Below are 27,280 nucleotides of genomic sequence, written 5' to 3' on the forward strand. Positions count from 1 at the left end.
CTGTGCATTTCTTAGTGCTGCTGAATACAAAAGGCATTTGGAAAAATTTTAGCAACTGAATACCAAAGTAGAACAATTTAAATGGTAGTCAAAGTGCCCTAGAACTGTTTGCTTTCCAAACTTCTAAATATTTCATTTTGTGTTCAATTCAAATAATTAATTCAAAACATTCAGAACAAAGACATTTATACAGGTTTGGAATAACTTAAGGGTGAGTATGGGATGACATAATTTTGATGTGGATCTACAAAATGCCTTTAAAACACTTGCAATAAATTTGATCAGTATGTGACATGCTGGCATTGAACCTAAAACCAGAGCCCACCAGGGGCAAATGCATGTGGGACATTTGCAGGGACAATGCAGAGAACAAAGAAAATAATTTGGTACAATGTAAAAAAATCTCCTTTTTTCCATTCTCGCAGAAAGAATCCAATCAAAAAATAAGCTCTAAGATCAGTGGAAGATCGACCACTTACATTCAGACTGGACTAGCCGCAGGACAAGAGTACAGGGTCTCCATAACTGGAGAAAAAGAGGGGATGATGGGAGCAGAGACCACAGCTAAATTGATCACATGTGAGTATAAGTAGCACGACTGTAAGTCTGTTTGTATTCTGTGGATTTTTAAATAATGATTTCATTAATCACTTCCCGAACAGTGATCTCTGGCCCCAAAGACTTGCAGGTTGTGAAGACAACCACCAGATCGGTTGTTGTCAAATGGGAAAAAGCACAGGGAGAGATTGACAGGTATGTCCTCTCTGTTACTCCAAATAAGACTTCAGACAGACTTCCAGAGGTGCCCAGAGACTTCCTGCCCCCGGAGAGAGACTCTGCCCAAATTGATGGCTTGGAACCGGGTAACTTGTATGACATCTCATTAGTGGCCGAAAAAGATAGCATCCGGAGCCTTCCAGCAAGTGTACAGGCGACTCCTGGTGAGTTCACAGGAAGATTAATTATAGAAAATGTATATACAGTGATCTTATTGAAATTTTCTTCATGAACATGGCAATGCTCTTTTTAATGGCTCCCAAGATGATGTGGAATATTGCATTGTGCTACTAATAAATATGATTTATTTAAGAGGCTTTACTGTTACATTTAATCACAAATTCTAAAACCAACTAAACCTACTTTGAAACTTGTCAAAGCCAATTGCTAAATGTCCACTTCTAAACAAGTTGAAAACAATGCAATGTTAAACTCTCTGCAATACACACTTACTTGAGCAACACTAATTATCACGGACACAGTAGCCATTAGGAATGACACTCCACGATTTATCAAAGATTTAACTGATACTGAAAGCCATAAGGAGGTAGTTCAGAAATAACACAAGGAAATGTGAGTACATAGCTTTCAAGGAAAAGTCATTATCGTATTGAACATATTACAGACACTAGACAATGTGAATTCAGGTGAGGCCAGTCCTGAAGATCCCAGTCAAAGAGTTTTGTGTAGAAGAGAAGCAGATACAAGGTTGAAAGTTGCTTGAATTTCCTTTTCTCCACTGTTTAATTTGGAAAAATAATTTCTTTCCCTTACAGTGACTGACCAACCAGCAATTTCAGATTTTTCAGAAGTTCCTGTTCTCCTGAAGCTTACCTTTTTGTTTTTTATTTCAGACAAATGTAATCTTCTGTTGTTTTCTACTGAGCTTAAAGTTGACCAAAGCATATTGATTCACTTTTCAAATCAAGGTCAAGTGAAGAGAGACCATCACAATGCCGTTATTCTTTGGTCACTTGACCACACCTGTGCATTAATACTGCCCATTTTTCAACAGGGTTACCTTCTCTTGTTAGGCCATCAAGAAAGGTGTTTTATTTTCTAACGTTTTTGTCATGAAATTCTAAACTTCATTCATGCCTTCAGGCAACACCTCAAAGCCTGCAGAAATGATGACTATGGGGACTGTGACCATGCCAGAAGATGCGGTTGCTGGCAACAACGACAGAAAAACACCAATGCTAACAAACACAGCAACACTGTTTTTACAGAAACAAGGACTAGGCCAAAATAATCAGGGAACACAAGGAACGGCTGAAGATCCAGAAAGGAAAAACAATATTAACGAACTGAAACCAGGCATTCTGCTTGGACCTAGACAAAGAAGACCACTACCCTTAGGAAAATATAGGACATTCCCCAAACCTGGTACACGCCCTAACATCATGAGAACACCTTTAAATACTACCTGGGTAGGGTTGGGAGGAAGACGAGTGGTTGTGCCTTCTTTAAACAAGTCAGTTATATGGTATCCAGTGAGACCACAGAGCTCTGACGTAGACTTAACCCATCCCATTTCTGGTACTAAACCAATACCACTGATGGCAAAAGAAACAAGACGTGATAAGGAAATGCATTTTAGAAAGGAGCCTGGTGAGAGAATTGGAGATGCCCACACAGCCAAAACAGTTACCACGCCAAAGACTTTCACAGACTTAACAGAAGAGCCAACAGTCACAACAGAGAAAAACCTTACAGTCTATATAAATGGGACAAAATGTGTTAGAAAGGTTTTGGTTGGTTACAGGAAGATACATGGAAACACAACATCTGAAGGAAATGCACTGTCTAAAAACCTAACAGTTATAGTTGGCCATGTAAATGGAACTGATCTTTTACACAGACTTCTTACAGGCAGGTCTATAGTTGGGGATAGGGGTGATAAAGGGCTGGATGAGTCTCAACCAACACCTGAGACGTCTGAGGCCAGAAGGAGTGTAAAAAAGACATCAGGACAGAACGACATTAAAGCGGAGGAAGAAGAAGAGATTGCAGGTGTAATAAATACCAGCCCTTCTTCAGCAAGACAACCTGAGACAACACTTTACCCCATCCTCACAACCACATCTCTTCCACACCTTCGTACACCACCATATTTAGCACAACCAGAAAAAGTAAACGAATATGAATTAAAAGATCTGTTAAAAAGACCAACCGGGAAAAAGCCATTATCCATCCCGAGACCCCTGGGTTCGTCTTCCACTGCATTCATGGAAAGACCTTTTAAATCAACTTCTTCATTTGTGAAAACTCAGAAAGAAAAGCTTCCATCTTGGCCTAGTCCAATTGCCTCTGGGTCTTCAAAAGGAGCTCTTGTAGAGAAGGAACAAGGATCCCAAGCTTCAACTCCCGAACCTGTTCAGAACTCACCAAGTGAGAGTTCTTCAGCGAATCTTAAAGCTCCCATGAAAAAAAGCACTGAAAAGTCAAATGAAGGACCCGATATACTGATGCCATTCCAACACAAGCCATTTAGGGGCTCCCTTTCTCGTCATCCTTTTTTTTCCATCAGTACATTTCAGAACCGCTCAAGACAAATTCAATCGCCACCTCAGTATCCCTCCCGTGGTTCCATAAGGCGACCTATGATCCGAAACAACAGAACCATCAGTTATATTCAACAAGTAAAACCTCCCATCACCACTGCAAAACAAAATAGTACTAGTATTCAGATTAGACCAAACATAATATTTAACAGGAGCAATGGAACAGTAAATAGACTTGCAGCCAACAGGATGTCCCAAATAAAACACAGTGGCATCACTCAAATAGCCCCAATCATTATAGAGGGCGGAAAAGGAAACTCTGATATTTCTTTTTCCACAGACCATCTACCGGAAAATGATTATAAGACTCAGGAATATGAGTTCAATGAAACAGATGACTCCATTGAGCATGTGAGGGTCAATAATGTAACATCAAATGGGTTTGTGTTAAAATGGGGAGCATCAAAAGGAAAGTTCAAACACTTCATAATCACTCACACTAAGCTTGGAGAACAAAACGAAGAAGAGAATGACGAGGAAGAGGAAGAGAGTAAGGAACCGAGTCATGACAAAGAAAGTGGAGATAACATTAAGAAATTTACAGCAGTTCTCCCCGGATCAGCCCGCTTGTATCACATGATAAATCTCAGACCACAGACCAGATACTCTGTGTCCATTTTTGGAAAGGGACCTGCAATTCACTCCAAAACTCACAACCTCACCGTACATACAGGTACCCAAAATCAAATGTCAATACATAACCTTTAATCTTTCTGTGTCGTACCCATTTGGATGTTACTAGTTTTATTAATACATTTTTGTTGAAGTATTGTTTAATATTTTCTGCACTGTTGCTTTCCCTGTCGTCCAATGTATAACCCTTGACTAGCAAGAGTTTTTAATCAAAGTCAAGTTCTTTGATCCTTTGATTAAAATGCAATATGTAAATATTAATAAAATGTGAGTTTAACATCTTTGTTGACAGCGCTAACCTTTGTGTCCATTTTTGTGAACAGTGTATGGACTACATACTGAGCAACACATTAAAAACTAAACAACAAACTATTAGGCCAATGCTTATTAATAAAGTTAAAGTTTTTTATTAATAATGCACCAGTTGTTAATAGGTTAGTCATTTAGACCCCATCAGTGTGTTACATAAGGGACAGTTGTTTACTATTATTTATTTTGCAGACGCTTTTATCCAAAGCAACTTACAAGTAGTTTTTTACAGTAGCACATAACTGCAGAGCAATCAGGGGTAAGGTGTCTTGCTCAAGGGCCCTTCAGTCATGACCTGCTGGCACTGAGATTCCAACCAGCAACCTTCTGATCACAAGCACAATGCTCTAACCACTAGACCACTATTTCTGAGTACTGGGTCAACTCATGTGCTTTTGAAAGAACTGTTGAGAACGGTTGAGAATCGTCCAATCACATAAGGTCAAACAAACAAAAAATACAATTAAACGGTATCAACAAAGTAGGAGGGTCTAGGGCGTACAAAACTGCACCCTGTGGACAATCTGATGTGAGCCAATCATAGAGCAGACTCATGTCACCTGCGTACCAAAGGTTTGTGTACCTACATAGCATTCATTTGGCCAGTGCCCCGCACAAATGCATGTATTTACACAGAAACAAAATGAAATACTATTTTTGATAGCATTTTTAAATAAATACATATATATTTTCAAAATAGTACAACAAAATCATTTTATTTCGAAAGTTTGCTATATATAATTTTGGGTGGTGCCCCTTCACCCTTTATTGACCAGCTACCAAGTATTACTTTTGCGATGACTCTCAGTAGATGAGCGATTTATTAAGCCGGGTTCAGATTGTACAATTTTGGGCTGTCCCAGACGAAAGATGACAACCATGGCGATTTCTGTGGTCGTGGCTCTTAAACGCAAGTCTACGTCGTTCAGTGAGAGAGATTGAAAGATGGCCGTTGTCAGGGTCTTGCCATCAAAGACAGCCAGGGATTATTTTCTGGCAGTCTCAGAAATTTAGCTTGAACGTACGACCTACGCCAAATGAGTAGCCAATTTAAATGTAACATGAAATGACATATTTATCAACACTACATGGCACTACATAGTACACTACATCAGGGGTCTCCAACCTTTTTGTAAGCGAGGGCTACCAAAATATCTAAAATCCTCTAGAGGGCTACTTGTTGATAACATACTTTCGAACTTTAAACATGTGAGGCCTTATTTTTACACTCACAGAACCAAATTCAGTTTTCTTTCAGATATTTTTGCACTTGAATATATATTAAAGGTTATAACACTTGCTAATAATAAACTTTCATGACGATGTAGCACTTGGCTGATCGATATAGTCACAGATTTGTCAACTGTTTTGAGCATTATTGGTGACCACTGTGCTTAGCGGGCACCTTACAGAGTTCATGCGGGCTACCAGGTGCCCACGGGCACCACGTTGGAGACCACTAAACTACATAGTACTCCATGGAGGTGAATTTTTTTTTTAAAGATAATAAAGATAATATTGCTCTCCTCTGCTGACACCTCTTCTTTTTTTCTAGCACACATGAAAAGCACAACTGCCAAAGTGTGATTCCTGTTGCTGTTTTTGTTTACAATTTGCGCACGCTGATTATGTTTTCTAGCTTGCGCTGTAGCCAAGATTCAGGAGGGGTTTATTAGATGTCGAGCAGTGTGACATGTCATGATATTATACGATCGTTGAAATGGCACAGTCTGTAGCAGGCTTTATTATTTTTCAGTTGGTTGATGTTGGGAAATCTCATACCTGAGAATGTGGCGACTGATCAATCAGAAACAAGTAATCCAGAAAGCCATGTAGCAACATACTTCATGCGTCTGTTAAATAATGGTGTTAGTGTGTTTCCTATTTTGTTTATCTTAGTTTTTAACTGCATGCCAGTATGTCAGTCCACTCACAGTTGTCATGCATATCAATAGAAAAACATTTCACCTCAATGTTATGTTTGTTCATATAATAATAACTAGCCAGATTATTCTCAATCATGATGGCAAAATTCATACTCCGTGTTTAAAAGTAGGTTATAAAAATTTGGTTAATTTAACTTTCAGCATAGTTTGTTAAAATATACGAGAATCGAATCGAAACCGAATTGCAGCAAACAGGATGTCCCAAATAAAACAGAGTGGCATCACTCAATGTTTTTATAGTAAAAGTATAGTAATATTGTTTTGTACAGTAAGTTATTTAAAAAAATTCACCACCTAGAAACAAAAAATTATTTAAAAAAACATATTGACTAAATAACAAACTTTTTATTTTAAGGCTTTACAAATATACAAGCTTCACATTTCTGTATTTAAACTATAGGGAATGATTATCATCTAGATCATCAAGTCATTTTCTTTACTGTGTTTTTGTTTGCTTTTACAAATTGAGGAATTACCAGATTATTTATTGTGGTAATAGACAACATTCCCCCAGATATTGTTCAAACGTAATCCAGAATACAATTACTGTCTAGAGGAAGCTAATGGACAATAAAACAGTGCAGTTTTCTTACAAAAATAAGGATATTCATGAGACAGTCCTGCTCATTACCATTTATCGCTGCTTTAATCTTCTTTTACCCAGGGTAAAATTACTGTCAGCCACCATCATGGCTAACCTCAGCTCCCACACCAAATCCCGGGTAAGACCATGGTTGGCCCCAAAATCTCTGCATCAAGTACTAGCAAGTTTTGAACAAAGGCTGCATCCAAATACCCTCACTTGTGGTGTTTACACTTGACTACTTCTAGACATATTTCCTGTTTTGGGGCACGAAGATCCCAAGTGGGCATGTAGTATTTCGTCTTGGGTTGCTTGGCTGTAACCTTGTTCCCTGAAAAGGCGGGAACGAGATGCTGTGTTTCAAACAGTATGGTAGAACTTGGTTCAAACGGTTGTGAAGCATGTGTGACAAACAAGGCAATTTTTTCTGGCTTTAAATAACCTCGGCAGGTGACGTGGCTAATTACACCAGCACCTGCAGGTTATAAATACGCGTGGCGCGAACGCGTCTTCAGTTTCCAACTTTGTCTGAAAGGACGTCCGGAACGCCTGCAGTGCGGCATTGAGGCGTAGCATCTCGTTCCCGCTTTTTCAGGGAATAGTAACCTGAGACGTTCCCTATCAAAAGCTACTCTCGATGCTGCGTTTCAAACGCTATGGGAACGAGAATACCAACGCTGCCGCACTGGAGGTGTCTGGACCCCCCAAGGTTGTGTGGTATGTGTGCACAAGCCAAGAGGAGGTATCAGACGTGACTCTGGGATGTAGACTCCAGGACGTGTGAGCCTAGAGTAGCAAGGACATCTAGACTATAAAATCTGACAAATGTGTGCGGAGAGGACCAGCCCACCAAATAAAGCAGACGACAAACGGGTGTTTTCCCACAGAAACCCCATCAATCAGGGCGTGGCAAGCCTAAATGGCTGACACATAAACCCTGAGGGTACCGGGGCTTGTCCCTGAGGACAGTTTCTCTTGCAGAAACTCCAAAACTGAAAAACTCTGGCAGTGAATTGGGTCTGCACGGTGTACCATGCACCATCTGTCAAAAACACTCCATCTAAGGGGGTAGCTCCTTCTAGTGGAGGGAGCCCAAGCACTTAGAAATGTCTCTACTACTTCGGGTAGAAGCCCAGCACCTATCAGCTGGTCCCCTTCGGGGGCCAGGCATGGAGATTCCAAAGCTCTGGACGGGGGTAAAGTATCGCCCATGGCATGTTGTTGAGGAGGCACTTGGTCCGAAAACCAGATTCTGGTTGGCCAACGGGGAGCTGTCAATAAGAGCCAGAGCTGCATCCATGCACTTTGTGTATGTGCAGGGTGACAAGGCTAGTCCGAATGGAAGAACCCGAAACTGGTAAGCTTCGCCCCCGAAAGCGAACCTCAGGAATTTCCTGTGTTGTTGCAAGATCTCTATGTGAAAGTATGAATTGAAGATCTAGAATTGGACGCAATCCCCCATCCTTCTTGGGAACTAGAAAATACCGGCTGTAGTAGCCTGACATTCTGTCTGATAGGGGAACCTGTTCTATGACCCCTTTGTACAGCAGAGCTTAAAATTATTGGGTCAACAGATGTGCTAGCTCCCATGAGGTTCAGCCACGGGTGTCTCTCCGTGGTCACTAGGCAGCAATAGAACGGCCGATGGCATGGGCCAGCGTAGTTCTGCGAATGACGTTTCGTCGATCACCCTGTCATTGCTCACGGTGTGCAGCAGATCAGCCTGGTACGCCTGCAGAACCCCCATGGTGTGCAGGCCAGTACCAGCATGATTGGCTGCCTGAAAAGCCTTCCCCACCAGTGCAGATGTAAACCGGCAAGGCTTGGTGGGAAGAGAAGGCTATTTCAGGGACGATGATTTCCCAGGGGACAGATAGCTCCCCAGCGTCTCTTCCACACAGGTCATCATCGTATACCCCTGCGGTCTCGCGCCAAAAATAGTCAAATAAATCAACGTTGATGGCACGAAACACAAGAGGAGTGAGGTCTCTACCATGACCAAGACACCTCGGCGTGGAGATCCTCAAATAGGGGAGGGCCCAACTTTTGGGCTCGTCCCCTTGGCCACCCGACAGGCTCGCTCTTAAAGAAAGACGCTGAGCACGGAGAACTTGGATGTCAAATACATTGCAGAGTTCGCACTCTCCCTCTAGTCCCAGGTTAGCATGGTCAAACCCCAAGCACTCAAAACAGAAATCATGTCTGTCCAGCTCATCGAGGAACCTCTGACAAGGAGGCACACATTTCCACTCTGGACTAGACATGACTCTGCTGCTCGTTTTTGTTATATAAGGCTAAGTAACCATAGTGCTTAGAAACCTATATAACAACGAGCTCTGCTTTGCGTTACAACTATGTCTATGTAAAAAACACACATGTACACAAAGCGATCCTTGAAGACAAAAGAACCTGAAGATGCGTTAGCACCACATATATTTTTGTCCTGCAGGTGTAATTAGCGACGTCACCTGCCAAGGTTATTTAAAGCCAAATAATTTTGGCGTGTTTGACACACATGCGTCACAACCGGTCAAACAAAGATTGTTCTCCCATAGCGTTTGAAACGCAGCGTCGAGCTTTTGATAGGGAACTAACCTGATGGGACACACTTAGCAAGTGCAACGTGTAACGTTAATTCATGTGGGGTTTCTAATTATGCAGTTTTACAAAAAACATAACTGAAGTTCTAACCAATAAAACGTGAAACACTACGTTTAACTACAAAATTACATGTATATGTAATATCTAATTATAAAGTCAAGTAATATTTATTTTTATTGCCGTTATTTGAATTGTATCAAAGTATCTGTACCCAAAATGCAAAAACAAAAAGCAAAAATATGTGAACATTTTTGTAAACATTTTTGTACTAGTAACCTGAGACGTTCCCTATCAAAAGCTACTCTCGATGCTGCGTTTCAAACGCTATGGGAACGAGAATACCAACGCTGCCGCACTGGAGGTGTCTGGACCCCCCAAGGTTGTGTGGTATGTGTGCACAAGCCAAGAGGAGGTATCAGACGTGACTCTGGGATGTAGACTCCAGGACGTGTGAGCCTAGAGTAGCAAGGACATCTAGACTATAAAATCTGACAAATGTGTGCGGAGAGGACCAGCCCACCAAATAAAGCAGACGACAAACGGGTGTTTTCCCACAGAAACCCCATCAATCAGGGCGTGGCAAGCCTAAATGGCTGACACATAAACCCTGAGGGTACCGGGGCTTGTCCCTGAGGACAGTTTCTCTTGCAGAAACTCCAAAACTGAAAAACTCTGGCAGTGAATTGGGTCTGCACGGTGTACCATGCACCATCTGTCAAAAACACTCCATCTAAGGGGGTAGCTCCTTCTAGTGGAGGGAGCCCAAGCACTTAGAAATGTCTCTACTACTTCGGGTAGAAGCCCAGCACCTATCAGCTGGTCCCCTTCGGGGGCCAGGCATGGAGATTCCAAAGCTCTGGACGGGGGTAAAGTATCGCCCATGGCATGTTGTTGAGGAGGCACTTGGTCCGAAAACCAGATTCTGGTTGGCCAACGGGGAGCTGTCAATAAGAGCCAGAGCTGCATCCATGCACTTTGTGTATGTGCAGGGTGACAAGGCTAGTCCGAATGGAAGAACCCGAAACTGGTAAGCTTCGCCCCCGAAAGCGAACCTCAGGAATTTCCTGTGTTGTTGCAAGATCTCTATGTGAAAGTATGAATTGAAGATCTAGAATTGGACGCAATCCCCCATCCTTCTTGGGAACTAGAAAATACCGGCTGTAGTAGCCTGACATTCTGTCTGATAGGGGAACCTGTTCTATGACCCCTTTGTACAGCAGAGCTTAAAATTATTGGGTCAACAGATGTGCTAGCTCCCATGAGGTTCAGCCACGGGTGTCTCTCCGTGGTCACTAGGCAGCAATAGAACGGCCGATGGCATGGGCCAGCGTAGTTCTGCGAATGACGTTTCGTCGATCACCCTGTCATTGCTCACGGTGTGCAGCAGATCAGCCTGGTACGCCTGCAGAACCCCCATGGTGTGCAGGCCAGTACCAGCATGATTGGCTGCCTGAAAAGCCTTCCCCACCAGTGCAGATGTAAACCGGCAAGGCTTGGTGGGAAGAGAAGGCTATTTCAGGGACGATGATTTCCCAGGGGACAGATAGCTCCCCAGCGTCTCTTCCACACAGGTCATCATCGTATACCCCTGCGGTCTCGCGCCAAAAATAGTCAAATAAATCAACGTTGATGGCACGAAACACAAGAGGAGTGAGGTCTCTACCATGACCAAGACACCTCGGCGTGGAGATCCTCAAATAGGGGAGGGCCCAACTTTTGGGCTCGTCCCCTTGGCCACCCGACAGGCTCGCTCTTAAAGAAAGACGCTGAGCACGGAGAACTTGGATGTCAAATACATTGCAGAGTTCGCACTCTCCCTCTAGTCCCAGGTTAGCATGGTCAAACCCCAAGCACTCAAAACAGAAATCATGTCTGTCCAGCTCATCGAGGAACCTCTGACAAGGAGGCACACATTTCCACTCTGGACTAGACATGACTCTGCTGCTCGTTTTTGTTATATAAGGCTAAGTAACCATAGTGCTTAGAAACCTATATAACAACGAGCTCTGCTTTGCGTTACAACTATGTCTATGTAAAAAACACACATGTACACAAAGCGATCCTTGAAGACAAAAGAACCTGAAGATGCGTTAGCACCACATATATTTTTGTCCTGCAGGTGTAATTAGCGACGTCACCTGCCAAGGTTATTTAAAGCCAAATAATTTTGGCGTGTTTGACACACATGCGTCACAACCGGTCAAACAAAGATTGTTCTCCCATAGCGTTTGAAACGCAGCGTCGAGCTTTTGATAGGGAACTAACCTGATGGGACACACTTAGCAAGTGCAACGTGTAACGTTAATTCATGTGGGGTTTCTAATTATGCAGTTTTACAAAAAACATAACTGAAGTTCTAACCAATAAAACGTGAAACACTACGTTTAACTACAAAATTACATGTATATGTAATATCTAATTATAAAGTCAAGTAATATTTATTTTTATTGCCGTTATTTGAATTGTATCAAAGTATCTGTACCCAAAATGCAAAAACAAAAAGCAAAAATATGTGAACATTTTTGCGAGACCCAGGCAAAAAGTCTCATGATATATCCAGAACGTGATGCATAATGGGATACACTTTGCTGCTCGGAAGTGGTATTCAAGATAGTGTGCGTTAAAGGCATTGTACAGACTTGCGCTCTTACTTCCTGCCGCAGGCAAGGAAGACCAAGACCGCAAGTGGGGGTATTTGGACGCAGCCAAAGAGTAACCTGATGAATCTAAATAGATCCACCCCCTCCCTATTGGCCAAAAAAACACAAATTTTGCTCTTTTACATGTGTTTTAAGATGATATGACTTAACTCGCACCGTTTCTTTCCCAGTGTCTTCACTGCCTCATTCAAGTCCTCTTTGCATTTCTCTTCCTCTCTCCAGGATCAAACGAGTAGCATCAGCATCATAAATAACATCATGCTTGTGTTTTCCTGCTCCTGGACAGGATTTCATGTCACTCATTAACTGTGACATTTCTGTGGGTGTCTGTATAGGCCGTGGCCTATATACTGTATATATGTTTTGATTGCACATATATACTGTACTTACACTTATGTTTTCACTGACAGTCTTTTATTTTCAAAACATGTATGCAGATGGGTTGTCACAGAGATGAACTGTAAATGCAAAAACTATTTAACAAAGTTTTTACACTTTTTCAATTGTCTTTTTCAAATTGTCTTCTCCGACATTCTCAATGTTTGGTTCTTGTTTTCCATTGCCAGTTCTTTAGTTTTGTTTTTGATTCTTTTAAAGGGGTCATGTTTTCAAATTTTACTGATGTTTTGAAAAAGATTGCTCTCCTAAACGTACCTTTACACTGTTTGGATTACGCAGATGAACACAACATGTCCAATTAACAGTGAAACAATGCCCATTTCCTATTAACAGACCTGGCCTATCCAACCATAAGATGATTGTTGGAAGTATGTAAATATTATTATTATTATTAAACACCTGAAGAATCTAGGCAAAGGGATAGTTCACCCAAATGTAAAAATTGTTGCATCATTTGCTCACCCTCGTGTCATTCCAAACCTGTATGCCTTATCTTTTGTGTTTTGCAAAATAAATATTTTGACTTTGGTAACCAAATACCATTGGACATCATTGCCTTTCATTGTATGAACACAACACCAATATCTCGAAACATCTTCTTTTGTGGTTCACAGAAGAAAGAGTAATAAACAGGTTTTAAACCGCATGAGGGTAAGTGAATGATGAAACATTTTTCATTTTCTTTTTTCATTTTGGTAAACTGTCCCTTTAACAACAATAAGTATTTGATCATTCTGGTATGCAAAGAGACTACTGAACAATTTTTGCTTGCTAAAAGAACTGTATTGGACTTTGAGAGCAAACCCAAACCTTGCGATTATGAAATCATTGTGATCTGAAAAGCATGTGTTGCATTGACTAAGTGCTCGCATTTGCATTCATGCGCTTTCATGTTTTGGCCTAAAAGTGCAGCAAAGCTGTTTCTCATTGCATTTCAGGACAGACATTTACATATTAAATAAAAACCCTTTAATTGCTCAGAGAGAGGGTGAACTACTCTCATGGAAAGCCAAGGCTGTTATGCATCGTGGAAAAATTTTACTTTATTTATATGACTCCTTTAAATCTTCCTCTTTCTCATCTATTTCTGTTTCCTTGTCTTGCTCTTCCCACAGTATTATTTTATTTTTTATACTTGCACATTCAGGTCCTGAGCCTCCATCTAATCTTGCATTCAGTGATGTGACCGACAGATCTTTCACGGTGTCCTGGACAAAACCAATGAGCAAGTTATCTGGGTTTAAGATCACTTACACTCCCTTTCAAGAAGGTAACAAAATTGATGCATCTATTCACAAGTTAGAAAAAGTAAACTTTATCTCAAATGAATATGACATGTGATGTTCTGGTGATGTAATGGCAGATGAGCCAATCTCAGTTAGTGTGGACGCAGAAACGGTCCATCAGACTCTTTCACCTGTGTCACCTGGCTCCACCTATGAGGTGCGTGTGATGTCAGTGCTGGGACAAGATGAGAGTGATTCAATAAAGGACACTGTAACAACTTGTAAGTTCCCTCATATTAATATTGTAAAACTGGGAGAAAGATGTAACTGATGGGTTGTAGGATTGATTCATGATCTATCCCCACATTCATTCCTTTAGTGCCTGACCCACCAAAAGACTTGAGGGCCATAAATATTACAGACAGCAAAGCACTGTTGGTGTGGAGACCTGCCCTGGCAACCATCGATCATTATATCATCTTGTATAGTTCTGAGAGAGGTAAGTATTATCCTATATATTTTTAAGGGATAGTTCACCCAAAAAATAAAATTCAGTCATGAATTCTTCGCTCTCTAGTTCAGGGGCATCACTGGACCCCAGACATGTCGTGCCCCAGTATACATTTCAAGTAAAAGTTTTAAAAATGTTGTTTACTTTTCAGTGTACTAATTTACATTGATAATAGCGGCAAATAAACCGGATCTATGCAACGTAGTAACCTAATTGACACTTGCACTGCAGGAATAGTGTTTTAAGCAAGGGAAGTATAGTGCGTTCTTTCACACAGCAGGTTTGAAAATTGGTAAATGTCTTTGTTTGGTTGAACACAGAGAAAAATATTTGGATAAGGGTGTCCAAGAACTGTTTGGTTATAAGCATCCTTCCAATTAAATAGGGAACTAAATCAAGCAGGGAACATGTGAGGGGCCTGAAACCATAGCAAGATAATTAACAAGGTACCAAGAGGGCCATTTAGGGACTTAGATGAGACCCGAGAGAAAGCACATCATGTGCTTCTCTCCACACAACGTACTGTCAAGATCATGCCCCAATACTAGTAAAACCTGACAAGACGTCGCAGAACCATGACAACAACAATGAACTATAGCACAAATCGTATACATTAATATTTACTATGTAAGGTCCAAAAACACCATGGTATCTAGTCTCAAGTATAGTTTATTAAAGAAATAATCATTTTATGGGACTGTTCTTGGGTCTGCATAAGAGTTTCTGACAGTCAAAAGTAAAAAGAGGAGAGAAGAAAAAGAGGTCTTAAAGTGTCAGTATCAATTCCAACATCTCAGTAGACCAAACCATTTTGTCAATAAAAATAGGAAAACGCATCAGTTCTTTTTCTTCCTTGCAGATGTAAAGAACAAAAACACCAAGTTTTAAATGAATAATCATATTAAATACAGTAGGCCTACCTGAAATTTAAAAAAAATAATGTTTCCATCCTGAAAATTGACATTATTATTAATATTCGTGAAAAATGACTCTGCTGTTTTTCCCCTCATCTCTCCGTTAGCCCCTAGGTCTGGAATAACCATCAAAGTATCTGGCAATGCTGCAGAACAACAGTTGCAGGCCCTGCAAGCTTCCACCGAGTACAGAGTGACCATTAAAAGCCAGTTGAGAGACCTGAGCAGCTCCGAAGCCACCAAGGTTTTTACAACATCAAGTGGTTAGCTCAATTAATTCATATTTTAATGATGTGATATGAAGTTTTTCTCAGAACACACAGGTGACTTGGCAGAGTAACCAAACATGTAATTGATCCATTAACATTAAGCTGTTGACATTGTTGAAGGTATTACTTAAATGGCGTAGCTGTCAGCCGACTTACATCACTTCCTACAAAGTATAAGAATATGGTCCGAGGGAAAATTCAGGGGGCCGCCCTGGTGCTTAATTCCTGTGCCTGAGCTCCGCCCTGGTGCTTAATTCCTGTGCCTGAGCTCCGCCCTGGTGCTTAATTCCTGTGCCTGAGCTCATATAAGTAGCCATTGCAAAAGCCCTTATGTTTGTATATATCCTGCAGAATGTCGAAATAACCATTTCATCAGTTTTAAAGTACTTAAACTTCTCATGAATCCTCTGTAAGTGGCAGGTGCTGGTAAACAAGCGGACAGTCCTCAGGATCTGAAAGCCAGTCAGGTTACACCTCGTACTGCTGTGCTGTCATGGAAACCACCAACTTCAGCCTTTTCCAGTTACAAACTAAGCTATTACACAGATGGCCAGGACATTAAGGTAAGATTTACACTGATCTTATAACCGAGAGCTCCGTTTCCCTTCTCTACGCCTTTTTACCAGACAGTAAACATGAATCTGTGTTTCTTCTACACAGGAAGTGATTCTCTACCCTTCAATCAAAGAGTACAAACTAAGCAGATTATACCCGATGTCGAAGTATACAGCTCATCTACAGGTGGAAAGAGGTGGCCTGTACATGACCGCCATCTCTACAGAGTTTACCACTGGTATCAAAGTTTTTTTTTAACTTTCTGTATGTATATTTTATAGCCTATATGTTTTTGAATGAACTGCCGCGTGTTAAAATATGGAGTTTGGGGTCTTGTAATGTTGGTAACAATTTTTGCTAAACTGTCTTCCCAAGATAAAAAGCACCTACTACACTATATTTTCCTTATGTAACACACATTTCCTTTTTCTTTTAATTTTGGCTTAAAATGTGACCTGATGGCATGTGTTCTCCCCAGGGAATCTCCGCTTCCCGTTTCCCACTGATTGTTCCCAGGAATGGCAGAATGGTGCGCTGGAGTCTGACATGGTGGACGTGTTTCCTCAAGGGAAGCAGGGAAAGCCAGTGATAGTTTACTGTGACATGGAGACTGACGGAGGAGGGTGGACGGTACATGATGAGTCATTAACGTCGAGTTACATCTGTTAAAACTGACAGAACCCACCAAGGGTTATGATTTTAAAACATACAAAGATGTCAGTAATGCAGCTGACTACACTCTTAACAAAAGGTGCTTCAAAAGGTTCTTCGAAAACCTTTTGGTTTCATAAAGAACCTTTAACATCTGAAGAACCTTTCTGTTTCACAAAAGGTTCTTTGTGGTGAAATAAGGTTCTTCAGATAAGAAAAATGTAAGATAGAGATGGTTCTTAAAAGAAACTTTGGCTGAATGCTTCTTTGTTGAACCAAAAGTGGTTCTTCTATGGCATCGCTGGGAAGAACCTTTTAAGCACCTTTATTTTTAACTTTAACTGTCATTTAGTGACTCCTCACTATACATTGAAAATAGTATTTACTCTACGGGGCATGATATTAATAAAGAAGTCTTGTTATTATTCAGTATGTTTGTGTTTTTAGGTCTTTCAGAGGAGAAAGAATGGAAAAACTAACTTTTTTCGAAGCTGGCGTGAATACAGCAGTGGATTTGGAGAGTTGGATGAGGAATTCTGGCTTGGTGAGTGAAGCAGCCGTCACACACAAACAGAAATGTTGGCATTTTGATTTCTCTGTGATAAAACAAGGCAAAATATAGTGATACAGGGACACAGTCATGCTGGGAGAGGTGTACAAAATTTGAGAACAGTTACAGATTGCTACTTTAAGGTAACAGAGGCATATTTATGTAAATCAGATCTAATCTCTGCTGACTTCTAGATAAATCATTATTAAGATGAAACATTTTTTTATTCATTTTTATTTTCATATTGCCACGTGTCTTCTGTCTTTGCATAGGAAATGAGCATCTTCATAACTTTACTGAGATGAGGCCAATGATGCTAAGAGTGGACCTTGCAGCAGGAGACAAGTCTGTTTATGCACAGTATTCCTCTTTCTACGTGGACAACCAGACAAACCACTACACCATCAATATATCTGGATACACTGGCACAGCCGGTGAGTGCTTCATAAACATTGCATGTGTTTTTAGCTGCATGTTAAATAATGATGAGCTTAGCTCACCAAAGAAGATTCTTCACAAGATCTATCAAGAAATGAGTTATTTAAAACATCAGTTTCAGTTAAGTAATTAGTTTAGCTCAAAGCAAAATACGTATAATAATCGTTATTAAATATAAATATTTTACAGTCTCTGATTGGTAATAAAAAATATAACAATATTGGTATTCATTCGTCCAGCGAATGCATCAATGATTAATACACTTTACGTTATCTCATGGCCATAAGTAACGTGACTTTACCAAACAGAATTTAGAGCAATGGTAACGTTAATCTAACGTGTGCGAGGCAGCAGAAGTCCATTGTTCCTTCTTTCCATTCCGTGAGGGAAATGGCAGTCTCGGAAGAGTCACCATTAACGATAGAGCAAAAAGGCCAAGCACGCGTTTTCAGAGCAGGTTCGATATTTAACTTAATGAGGGGACATGCCCACCTGAGTTTGAGTTGAAAAATCTGAGTTGAGTAGGGAAGAAGGTCTTTGTCCACTCAACAGCTAATTTGCATCTTTATGACCTCCTAGCAACTTTACGAAATACCAGTCCAAATTATAACAATGAATATAAAGTGTTCTATGTTCACACAATATATCTAATCAGGAATTGTAGAGACAAATATGCAGATACCAAATACACTCACCTAAAGGATTATTAGAAACACCTGTTCAATTTCTCATTAATGCAATAATCTAATCAACCAAACACATGGCAGTTGCTTCAATGCATTTAGGGGTGTGGTCCTGGTCAAGACAATCTCCTGAACTCCAAACTGAATGTCAGAATGGGAAAGAAAGGTGATTTAAGCAATTTTGAGCGTGGCATGGTTGTTGGTGCCAGACGGGCCGGTCTGACTATTTCACAATCTGCTCAGTTACTGGGATTTTCACGTTACAACACTTTCTAGGGTTTACAAAGAATGGTGTGAAAAGGAAAAAACATCCAGTATGCGGCAGTCCTGTGGGTGAAAATGCCTTGTTGATGCTAGAGGTCAGAGGAGAATGAGCCGACTGATTCAAGCTGATAGAAGAGCAACTTTGACTGAAATATCCACTCGTTACAACCGAGGTATGCAGCAAAGCATTTGTGAAGCCACAACACGCACAACCTTGAGGCGGATGGGCTACAACAGCAGAAGACCCCACCGGGTACCACTCATCTCCACTACAAATAGGAAAAAGGTTACAAGGAGTGTGGTGGATGTTTTCTTGGCACACTTTAGGCCCCTTAGTGCCAATTGGGCATCGTTTAAATGCCACAGCCTACCTGAGCATTGTTTCTGACCATGTCCATCCCTTTATGACCACCATGTACCAGACCCTACATATGTGTGTGAGTCAGGAAAGATGGATTAGTCAAGAGGATGTGTGGATAACTGGAAGTAAAGATGATTATGGTGAATGTTTGTTGCTCACGTAATGCATCCAGGGTGAAGAAATTCAATCACTTTACTGCTGCTGTGAATTTGTAAATCTGATTGAAAATTTTGTTGTACATTAAAACATTAGTTAATAATGGCCGTGTTCAACTTCATGTGGCTGACTCAAAGCTCTGCATGCCGGATAGACATTTTGTCTTTTGACTTGGCCCCAGTGCCACAGGGGGTAAAAGCAGGAAATATTTGAGCGCTGCCGCACAGTTCCTTTAACGCAGCTGCACAGTATCATAGTGTTCCCTTTGCATTCCTTTAAGTGGTGGATCACAGTAAGAAAACCACATAGGTAAATAAAAAATGTATTTCCACCTTAAACCCTCGACTACAAACATCAAATCCTGCCGATCTGTCATCACAGCACTGCATGACATTTAACACTAACTGGGACCTTTTCAGACAAGGTGAAATTGCCCCAAAATAGGGCTGTACTCCACAGAATGTGACTTGTCGCTGATCAAACTTTAATTTCAGATAAAGAACAAAGGTGACGGCCAGCACCTTGTTATTGCTGTAGCCTTCTACTAATCTCACTTTTCTTTCTTGTGTTGTTTCACAGGGTGCAGTGTGACAATGGTTGCACAGTAGATACAGTTTCCCTCTATCTACAAATAAAATATTCTGGCTGTACCATCTGCCCTTGATTTATGCCACTTGTTCTCTGCATTTGTTTTTCCAAAGGTGATTCATTGACATATCATGATGGGCGCCCCTTTTCCACGTGGGACAGAGACCCTCTGCCTTTTATTACCCGCTGTGCCATGTCTTACAAAGGGGGCTGGTGGTACAAAAACTGCCATGAGGCCAACCTCAATGGTCTTTATAACACAAACACCAACCACCAGGTAAAATATTACTTTAATAATATATTACAGAAGTCATGTAATGAGATTTAGCTGCTACTCGCCCTTTGAGGATTTGAAGTGCTGTTTGTATTGTATTTGTGGTTCTGATCCGCCTATCCTGAACATTTAAAATACTGCACTATAATTATGCAAATGAGTTATACTTTTGATCTAGCTCAAAACTAACATTCAGGAGAAGCTTGCATTGCAAATCAATAAAAACCTCACTTTGTGGTATACTGTTTTGCTTAAAATAATGTTGTAAAGAAATATGTCCAAATTATACAGAAAAGCAAGCAACTGTATATTGTTTAACTCTATTTGTTATTGATGGGAAGGGTCAAGAACTAAACTGGAGGATTTAATAGCAGGTGCCAAAGACAAACTTGAAAATTAACCAACAAATTGGAATAAACTCCCCAAAAAACTTTCCAGTCAAACTAGGAGGGCAGCTGATGGTAAACAGAATAAGTGTAGCGAAGGCAAGCTAGTGAAGAGCTGTGCAGTGTGTAAACCTCACTCCCCGACCAACAGTGACGCTCTAGCAACAGACACCAGAGACTTTAGGGAAAGAGAAGGAAAAAGAAAAGAAAACAAGACAAGAACAAACTGACAAGACAGAACAATTGCACTGGCAACACAAATACAAGGGAACAATAAGGGGAGTGAAACGCAGGGATTAGGAATAAACAAAACACAGATTTGATTTGAGAAATATGAAAGACAGGTTATCCCTAGTCTCGGCCTCAGATGTCATGCCCATTGACCGTTGGCTAAATGTCTGATGCATAAGGCACACTTTTCTGGAAACATTTCAGCATGTTCGAAGTCGTCAATCAATTGATTGAATTTCACAGGGTTTCTGTTCCGCATTTATTAAATGTAAGTGTGCTGTCGTGTTTACAACGGTTGCTATAAGAATTCATCACGATCGACTAAACGCTTCATTCTTAAAAGTATGCAAGGTTCACGGCACAAACTGCTAATCATTCATGTTGATGTTAACTTTTGACATGTTTGTGAATGTATACCGGTCTCTTCTTTTTCGAGGACATTTCCACACCTCCAAGCCCGTAGGCGGGGGGGGTTTCGGGTAGTTCGAACAAACCCCCTCTCACTGCCAAATGTCCAGAATTTAAGTCGTTTTTTTAGCATAGAGGTGCGTGCTGGTGATGCTGAGTGTTTTTTAATGCGTGTCATGTTATCCTTTATTTATTAAATGTTATGAGTTTATTTTGCACCGATTCACTGATAGTGTGAGGATGTAGGACGTCACGAGTATGTACTAGTCGAGTGAAGTTGGATGTACATACATCTAAGGACTGAAATTGGAGTGTTTAGTCATTGACAAAGCTTCAAAAAAGGTACAACCAAATAGTGAGTATGGGGCGAACAGAGCTGGAGAGACGAATGAGAAAGCAGGCAGCAGCGTCATTGTCGCAGAATATTGAACATATGTTCATAGCAATCAGGTTAAGGTTGTTATATGAATAGAATTATTATTAATATTTCAGTAAAGTTCATTAAATCAATTCTGTTGTTAGTGTGATCTTTAAACTTATGAACTGTGTATGGACTGACAAAAGTGTTACATGCGGAAGCAATTTGACAACAATGCAATAAATATTTTAGGTGCATCAAAAAGCGTGCTGGTTAAGATACCAGCAGACAAGCTAATCCAGCAAGTTAGTGCATTAAAGGTCACCAAAATGAAGTATTTGAACCTCATAATTAAATACAAAAGGAAGAGAAAAACTGCTAAAAGCTCCCCTTTCAATATAGGCTGGCTACGGACCTGACCTCTAAACATGACATGGCACAAAATTGGTTGCTTTACCTGTCAGTCATATGGCCTCTGTTAGATAAACAAAGGACGTTGAAAGCCAAGGGAAAATAGTACGGGAGACATTCCAGAAGCTGAGACAGGCAGCAAAGTGAGGTCATACTCAGTTCAAACCTGAGGCCAGATTGTCTGATGCCCGGCAGAAGAAAGCATGCTCTGTGTCAGAAATTCTGAACTCTGGTCAGAAAGTCCACTTTCCTTCTAAGTTTAGCTACAGACTTTGGAAGATCAAAATTGGCCACCTTGGAGAAGCAGTCCCCTACAGTCAAGGTGACAGTGTTGCCCAGGGAAAGGTGTGATGGGATGACTAGAGCAGACTAAAAGAAGACTTTTAAGAAAGCTTGCTCATTTTGTGTGGAACAAGGCATTTATTGTTGCAGAAAAATGCCCTGTCATATCTGGTATACCAGCTTCACAACTTCAGAAAGTTCCCAAGATTTTCTACAGTTTCTCCCTCATCGTTCCCTCTCAGTGAATGTCCTTGTTTTCCGAAATAATCAATATATCAACAATGGTTGCTGCTGTTCCCTATAGGCCATCTACTCCATTAATAATTAAAGCAGTATCTCTATATGCAACACTGAAACTGCACTGAAACAATCTATGAGGGAAGCAGAATACTTCATCTGCCTCTATGCTGTATTCAATTAATTTAAATATTTTGAAGTATTCGAAAATGTCCGATTATGCTTTTAGAACAGTGTTTTTTGGGTATTCTGTTAAAAAGGTTGTGATGGTCCAGTGTCTTTAGTGCCCCACAGTAGATATAAAACTGATGTGTTGTTGTTCAAATCAGTAAAACAGAAAGTTGTAGTCTTAAATAATGTTCTCATGTCCAATTTATCAAGTTTCTGAATTATTCGTTCCAGCACAAAAGTAAGCTAAACTATTATTCTACATCCTGACCAAACGCAATGGGATTCCAGCAATAAGCAATTTGACTGTCCATACTGATCGCATAAAAAAGGGACATGACATGACAATCAATCACAAAACAGCCAATCAGAAATGTTTCTTTGTCTACTCACACTCTCGCGCTGCAGCTGTAGGGGGCCCATAGAGACTAAGAGGTGCGTCCTGTTCTCATGACTCTAATGATGCCTTACCAAGCTGGTGGTGCGGGCGGAGCTGTCAGCCACAAAGTCGTAGAAATAGAAATCGTTTCTAAAATAGAAACGGCTGTCACTCATTGCACAGCGCTGTCACAAATGGTTAGGACAAAACTTCGGATTAACATGATTAATACTGTTTATTTCACGTTGCATTGCGTTTGGTTAGGACACGGTGTTACAGTACTCTAGTGCACTCCTTAACCCATGCTTTTAGGATATGAGTGACTCATAAAATATGTAGTTTTACATCAATCTGTTTGTATTCAATGTGACCACAGATAAAAAGATTTCTTTTTTAAAACAGGCGCATCTTCTTTGCACATGCACACTGCATGCAATAACGTTTCCCACAGCTGCTAGATGTAGGTTTTCACATCATTTGAATTCTGTAATCAGACTAACGACAGAGAGCTCCCTTTAACCAAAGATGGTGATAATAACAAGATGCACTACTGCCATTACAATGAATGGGGAGGAATACAGAGCTCAAAATGGCCGACAGTGTTGCCAGATTGGGTGGACAATTTCCAGCCCACTCCAACAAAAACCAGCCCAAATGTTTACTGCCAAAATAATGTGATAGTAATGTATTGCAATGTCATTCAACGATGATAGTAACCATTTACACTATCTCCTTAAAACACAGTGTGACAAGATGATAAAATATACTAAAAACCAGGAAAACAGATCAAACAGATCAAACAAATGCATTAAAGAGAGTTATATATGATAGTTTGTGCCTTGGGGAGCGTCAGATTGCCGTTCCTTAAGGAGGGGCTTCTGTCATGATTCTGCTGCATCATGTCATGTTTCTCTTGGTTTAGTGGCAGGAACATGACAGAACCTCATGTTTTGTGTGGAGAGAGGCATTTTGACCCTTATAGCTTGCCATATACGCTCCTCCCCCCATCTTGACTGAACTGTTAATGCAGTACATTCCAGATTCCACAGCAGCTAAACGTCTTGCAAGGGTAACGTTGTCTTCATTAAATAAAGATCTTGTTGTTTGAACAAGTACAGCCTTTTCTTTACGTAAGAAACATTATGTCTTAAATGTTCATTTTTATGTATTTGAGGTCTGAGACATTTCGAACCGGAGAGAGAGCGCTAGCATTTACCTGCACTTTTTAATATTGATGGACAAAATGCACCTTTGCATACATTCGCTTGTCAAAAACCCCATTATGTCAACATTAACTGCATTTGAGTTTGACACAAAGCGACGGGCACCGAATCTCTGTCAGAATGTGTCAATCACAATCCCAGTGCAACAGTACATTCTCGTTCGTGCTTGAATGAACGAAAACAAAAATCTAAAGCTTTTGAGACTATTATTTTGTTTGATTTAATTTGTCATTAATTTGTGACCAATAAAGGAGTGGGGGTTTTCAGTTACAGTACATGCCTCTTGCCCCTGTGAATATAAGCCCCCTTCAGCTAATGATCGAGAGAGAAAAGACCTTAGGCTACTAAAATGTTAGGCTAATAAAAAGCCTAACACATATGCATCATTATGAAATTGTTTGTGCAAAAAGTGCCTACTATAATTAATCAGAAAGCAAGTAGGCATTTGACACACGTTCATGATCTTCATGCGCACACCACGGCAGGCCAAAATGTGCCATTCATTGATACATATTAATGCGACTGAACAAAAAAGTTTCCTTAACATCTGACAGAACTACAGTACGTCTGTGTGAAGTATATATTGCAACACATTTAATACAAAATGTAGCAAGTCCAGCATGCCAGAGCACAGTCTGTACAGTTTAAACGTGTGCTGATGATGAACAGAAGTAGTAGGCTATAATCCCATATTCAATCAGAAATTATTGAATCATTCAACTGTTCTCTGAATTCAGTTATAGTTATATTCACAAAGTCTTCGAGTCGTCTGCCACCACATGTGTAATTCACGTTGTGAGATTTGTGCCACTTTGGCATTGCGATCGCTTCAATATACAAAATCTGGTCCTTTATCCCACCAAAACCCCGTCACACTCACGGTTAGATTGATTGACAGGTCTCCATATCCAAAACTGAACCAATTAGGGCAGTGTTAAGGAAATTAGGTCATGTGTTTATGACTGCACTACACATTATTTTCGAACATTTTGAAATAGCTTGACAAAATAAAAGCAAGGAAAAAGCAAAGCTGCTTTGGGCGGATAGCGACACTTGCCAGCCTGTACACATCCGCGGTAGATGAAGCGACCTCGAAAAATATGATTTTTAGCGCTATTTAAGCTTAGCAAACCAAAGGTATGGGACAGTTCATGTCAGGTTGAATTATTGATAGGACATATGATGTTTAATTGGGATTTTTGCGAGGCATTTAAAAAAAGATCTTCCTTCTCCCATTCAAGTAGATTTATAGTACACAATCACTTCTGTCATGATTCTGCTGCATCATGTCATGTTTCTCAAAGTATAGTGGCAGGATCATGACAGAACCTCATGTTTAATGTGGAGAGAGGCAATTATTGTTGTAATTCCCTTCCTTACGCTCTCTCCAGGTCTCGTCTCTGTTCCCATCCTCTCGTTATTGATTAATGCCCTACACCTGTTTCCCTCTTGATTTTGCTCCCTTACTTAATGCCCTTGTGTCTTCTGTCTTGTGCTGGTTCATTGTGGTTCGTGTGGTGAGTTCATGTGTCCTGTTAGTTTAGTTATTTGTTGTTCATGTTTAAAGTTTATTGTAGTCTTGTTAAAGTGTAGTTAGTTTTAATCCTGTCTTGTTATTGTACCCATGTCATGTTTTGTAATGTTACTTTCAGTTAACCCCTTACCCGCTGTCTGCACCTGGGTCCTCTCTCCGTGTCTCACCACAAGAATCATGACACACTTCACTTTTGATTGTGTCGTGTGAATTCATAAAATGATAATAAGATGCGTAATCATGCATTTTTTGTCTCTCAGGGAGTGATTTGGACTGAGTGGAAAGGCAAAGATTTCTCTATTCCCTTCACCGAGATGAAATTCCGGCCAGCTTCATTCAAGCCCTGATTTCCAGGATAGACGGAACAAATAAATGAGAAAAGGACACTTCCTTAATGCCCAAAATCATACAAACTATATCACAAAACAAACACACATGCAACATACACACTCACTCACAAACAAATGCACATATAACCGCAAATATGTAAGCTAAGTAACAGCACACACTGCAAATAAAATATCTAAGGGCTGTAAAAGCCACTTATTTACAGCTCGTATAATATATTGTACAGTCTATAGGTTCTCTGTTGTCTGTGCATTGTCACATTGTGTGCATTGCTGTCAGCTATAGAAAATATTATGCACTCCTTCACTATAGGAAGTTATAGATCAGGTGTCACATACAGTATATCAAAATTCTAATGTTTGGTTTCATATTGTATTCCTATGTTGTATGTACTGTACTTCAGAGTCAAATTTAATTAAATAAAAAGTTGAATGTGTGTTATGGTTTTTTATATGGTCGATCTCATATGCATATACAGTTGGGGACAAAAATATGACCACTCTTGCTAAATAGTATGAGCAAAGAATACTGTGAAAATCAATAGATTTCTCTTTAGATCTTTTATTTTTAAAATGTACAAGAATCCAATGTTTCATTAAAGTAAAACAATTGAAAGCGTGGATCACATTTTGAAATAAATGATTTTCTCAAATATACACTGGCCATAATTATTAGTTACCTTCATTTAATTCTTTTTTATTCTTCTTTTGATGAGATTGAAGAGTAAAGTCAAGTGGTCTTAGATTGTTTCTCCATATAGAATTTCTCCAGATCCTTCACTCCACTTCTGTTTAGATTAGGGAACTGAGATGGCTATCACAGGAACTGTCATGTTTCTGCCGCATCATGTCATGTTTCTCTTGGTTTAGTGGCAGGATCATGACAGAATCTGATGTTTTGTGTGGAGAGAGGTATTTATGGCCCTTTTGGCCTTCCATACGCTCTCTCCGTGTCATGAGCTCTCTCTCTGCCTGGTAACACACGCTGATTGAAGTCTGATGACCTCCACCTGTTCCTGCTCTGCTCTGCCTCACCCTCGTTTACCTACCAGCTGCACTGCATTCACCACTCATCATGCCCTGTATTTAAAGCCTTGCTTTTCAGTCCACATTTGTCAGATCGTCTGCAACCAGCACCCGTTACCTGCCTGTTTTGGAAAACGTCTCTGACTCTTTGCCTGTGATCCCGGACCCGCTCAACTACTTCTGTGTTCTCCAGCCCCGGTAATCTTGACCTGCCTTCCATCCCTCTTCTACGAATACCGCCTAGTCCTTGACTGTACTGCTGCTTCGTTTCAATTGCTGTTGTGTGTGTGTTTCCCCCAGGACTTCCCGGATCATCCAGCTCCTGCCATCGCTGTTCGGCTACTGGGGGAACACACACACGCAGACTCTTGGAACTCC

The 27,280-nt window shown here is 40.5% G+C and overlaps 1 protein-coding gene across 1 annotated transcript in view; it reads left to right on the forward strand.

The window, feature by feature from the left end:
* The window catches only part of tnxbb (tenascin XBb), a 58,539-nt gene extending 32,226 nt beyond the window's left edge, over positions 1-26,313 (forward strand). Inside the window, exons 5-18 of the mRNA XM_079484241.1 lie at positions 426-579; positions 663-941; positions 1,882-4,014; positions 13,620-13,742; positions 13,836-13,979; positions 14,078-14,197; positions 15,231-15,386; positions 15,807-15,955; positions 16,053-16,185; positions 16,426-16,577; positions 17,046-17,142; positions 17,421-17,582; positions 19,752-19,915; positions 25,790-26,313. Coding sequence (XP_079340367.1) covers positions 426-579; positions 663-941; positions 1,882-4,014; positions 13,620-13,742; positions 13,836-13,979; positions 14,078-14,197; positions 15,231-15,386; positions 15,807-15,955; positions 16,053-16,185; positions 16,426-16,577; positions 17,046-17,142; positions 17,421-17,582; positions 19,752-19,915; positions 25,790-25,876 — 4,053 coding nt within the window. The 3' untranslated portion in view covers positions 25,877-26,313. The remainder of the gene's footprint in view (positions 1-425; positions 580-662; positions 942-1,881; positions 4,015-13,619; positions 13,743-13,835; positions 13,980-14,077; positions 14,198-15,230; positions 15,387-15,806; positions 15,956-16,052; positions 16,186-16,425; positions 16,578-17,045; positions 17,143-17,420; positions 17,583-19,751; positions 19,916-25,789) is intronic.
* The last annotated feature ends 967 nt before the right edge of the window (positions 26,314-27,280 follow it).

The sequence above is a fragment of the Barbatula barbatula genome (assembly GCF_947034865.1).
Source record: "Barbatula barbatula genome assembly, chromosome: 21".
Classification (NCBI taxonomy): Eukaryota; Metazoa; Chordata; class Actinopteri; order Cypriniformes; family Nemacheilidae; genus Barbatula; species Barbatula barbatula.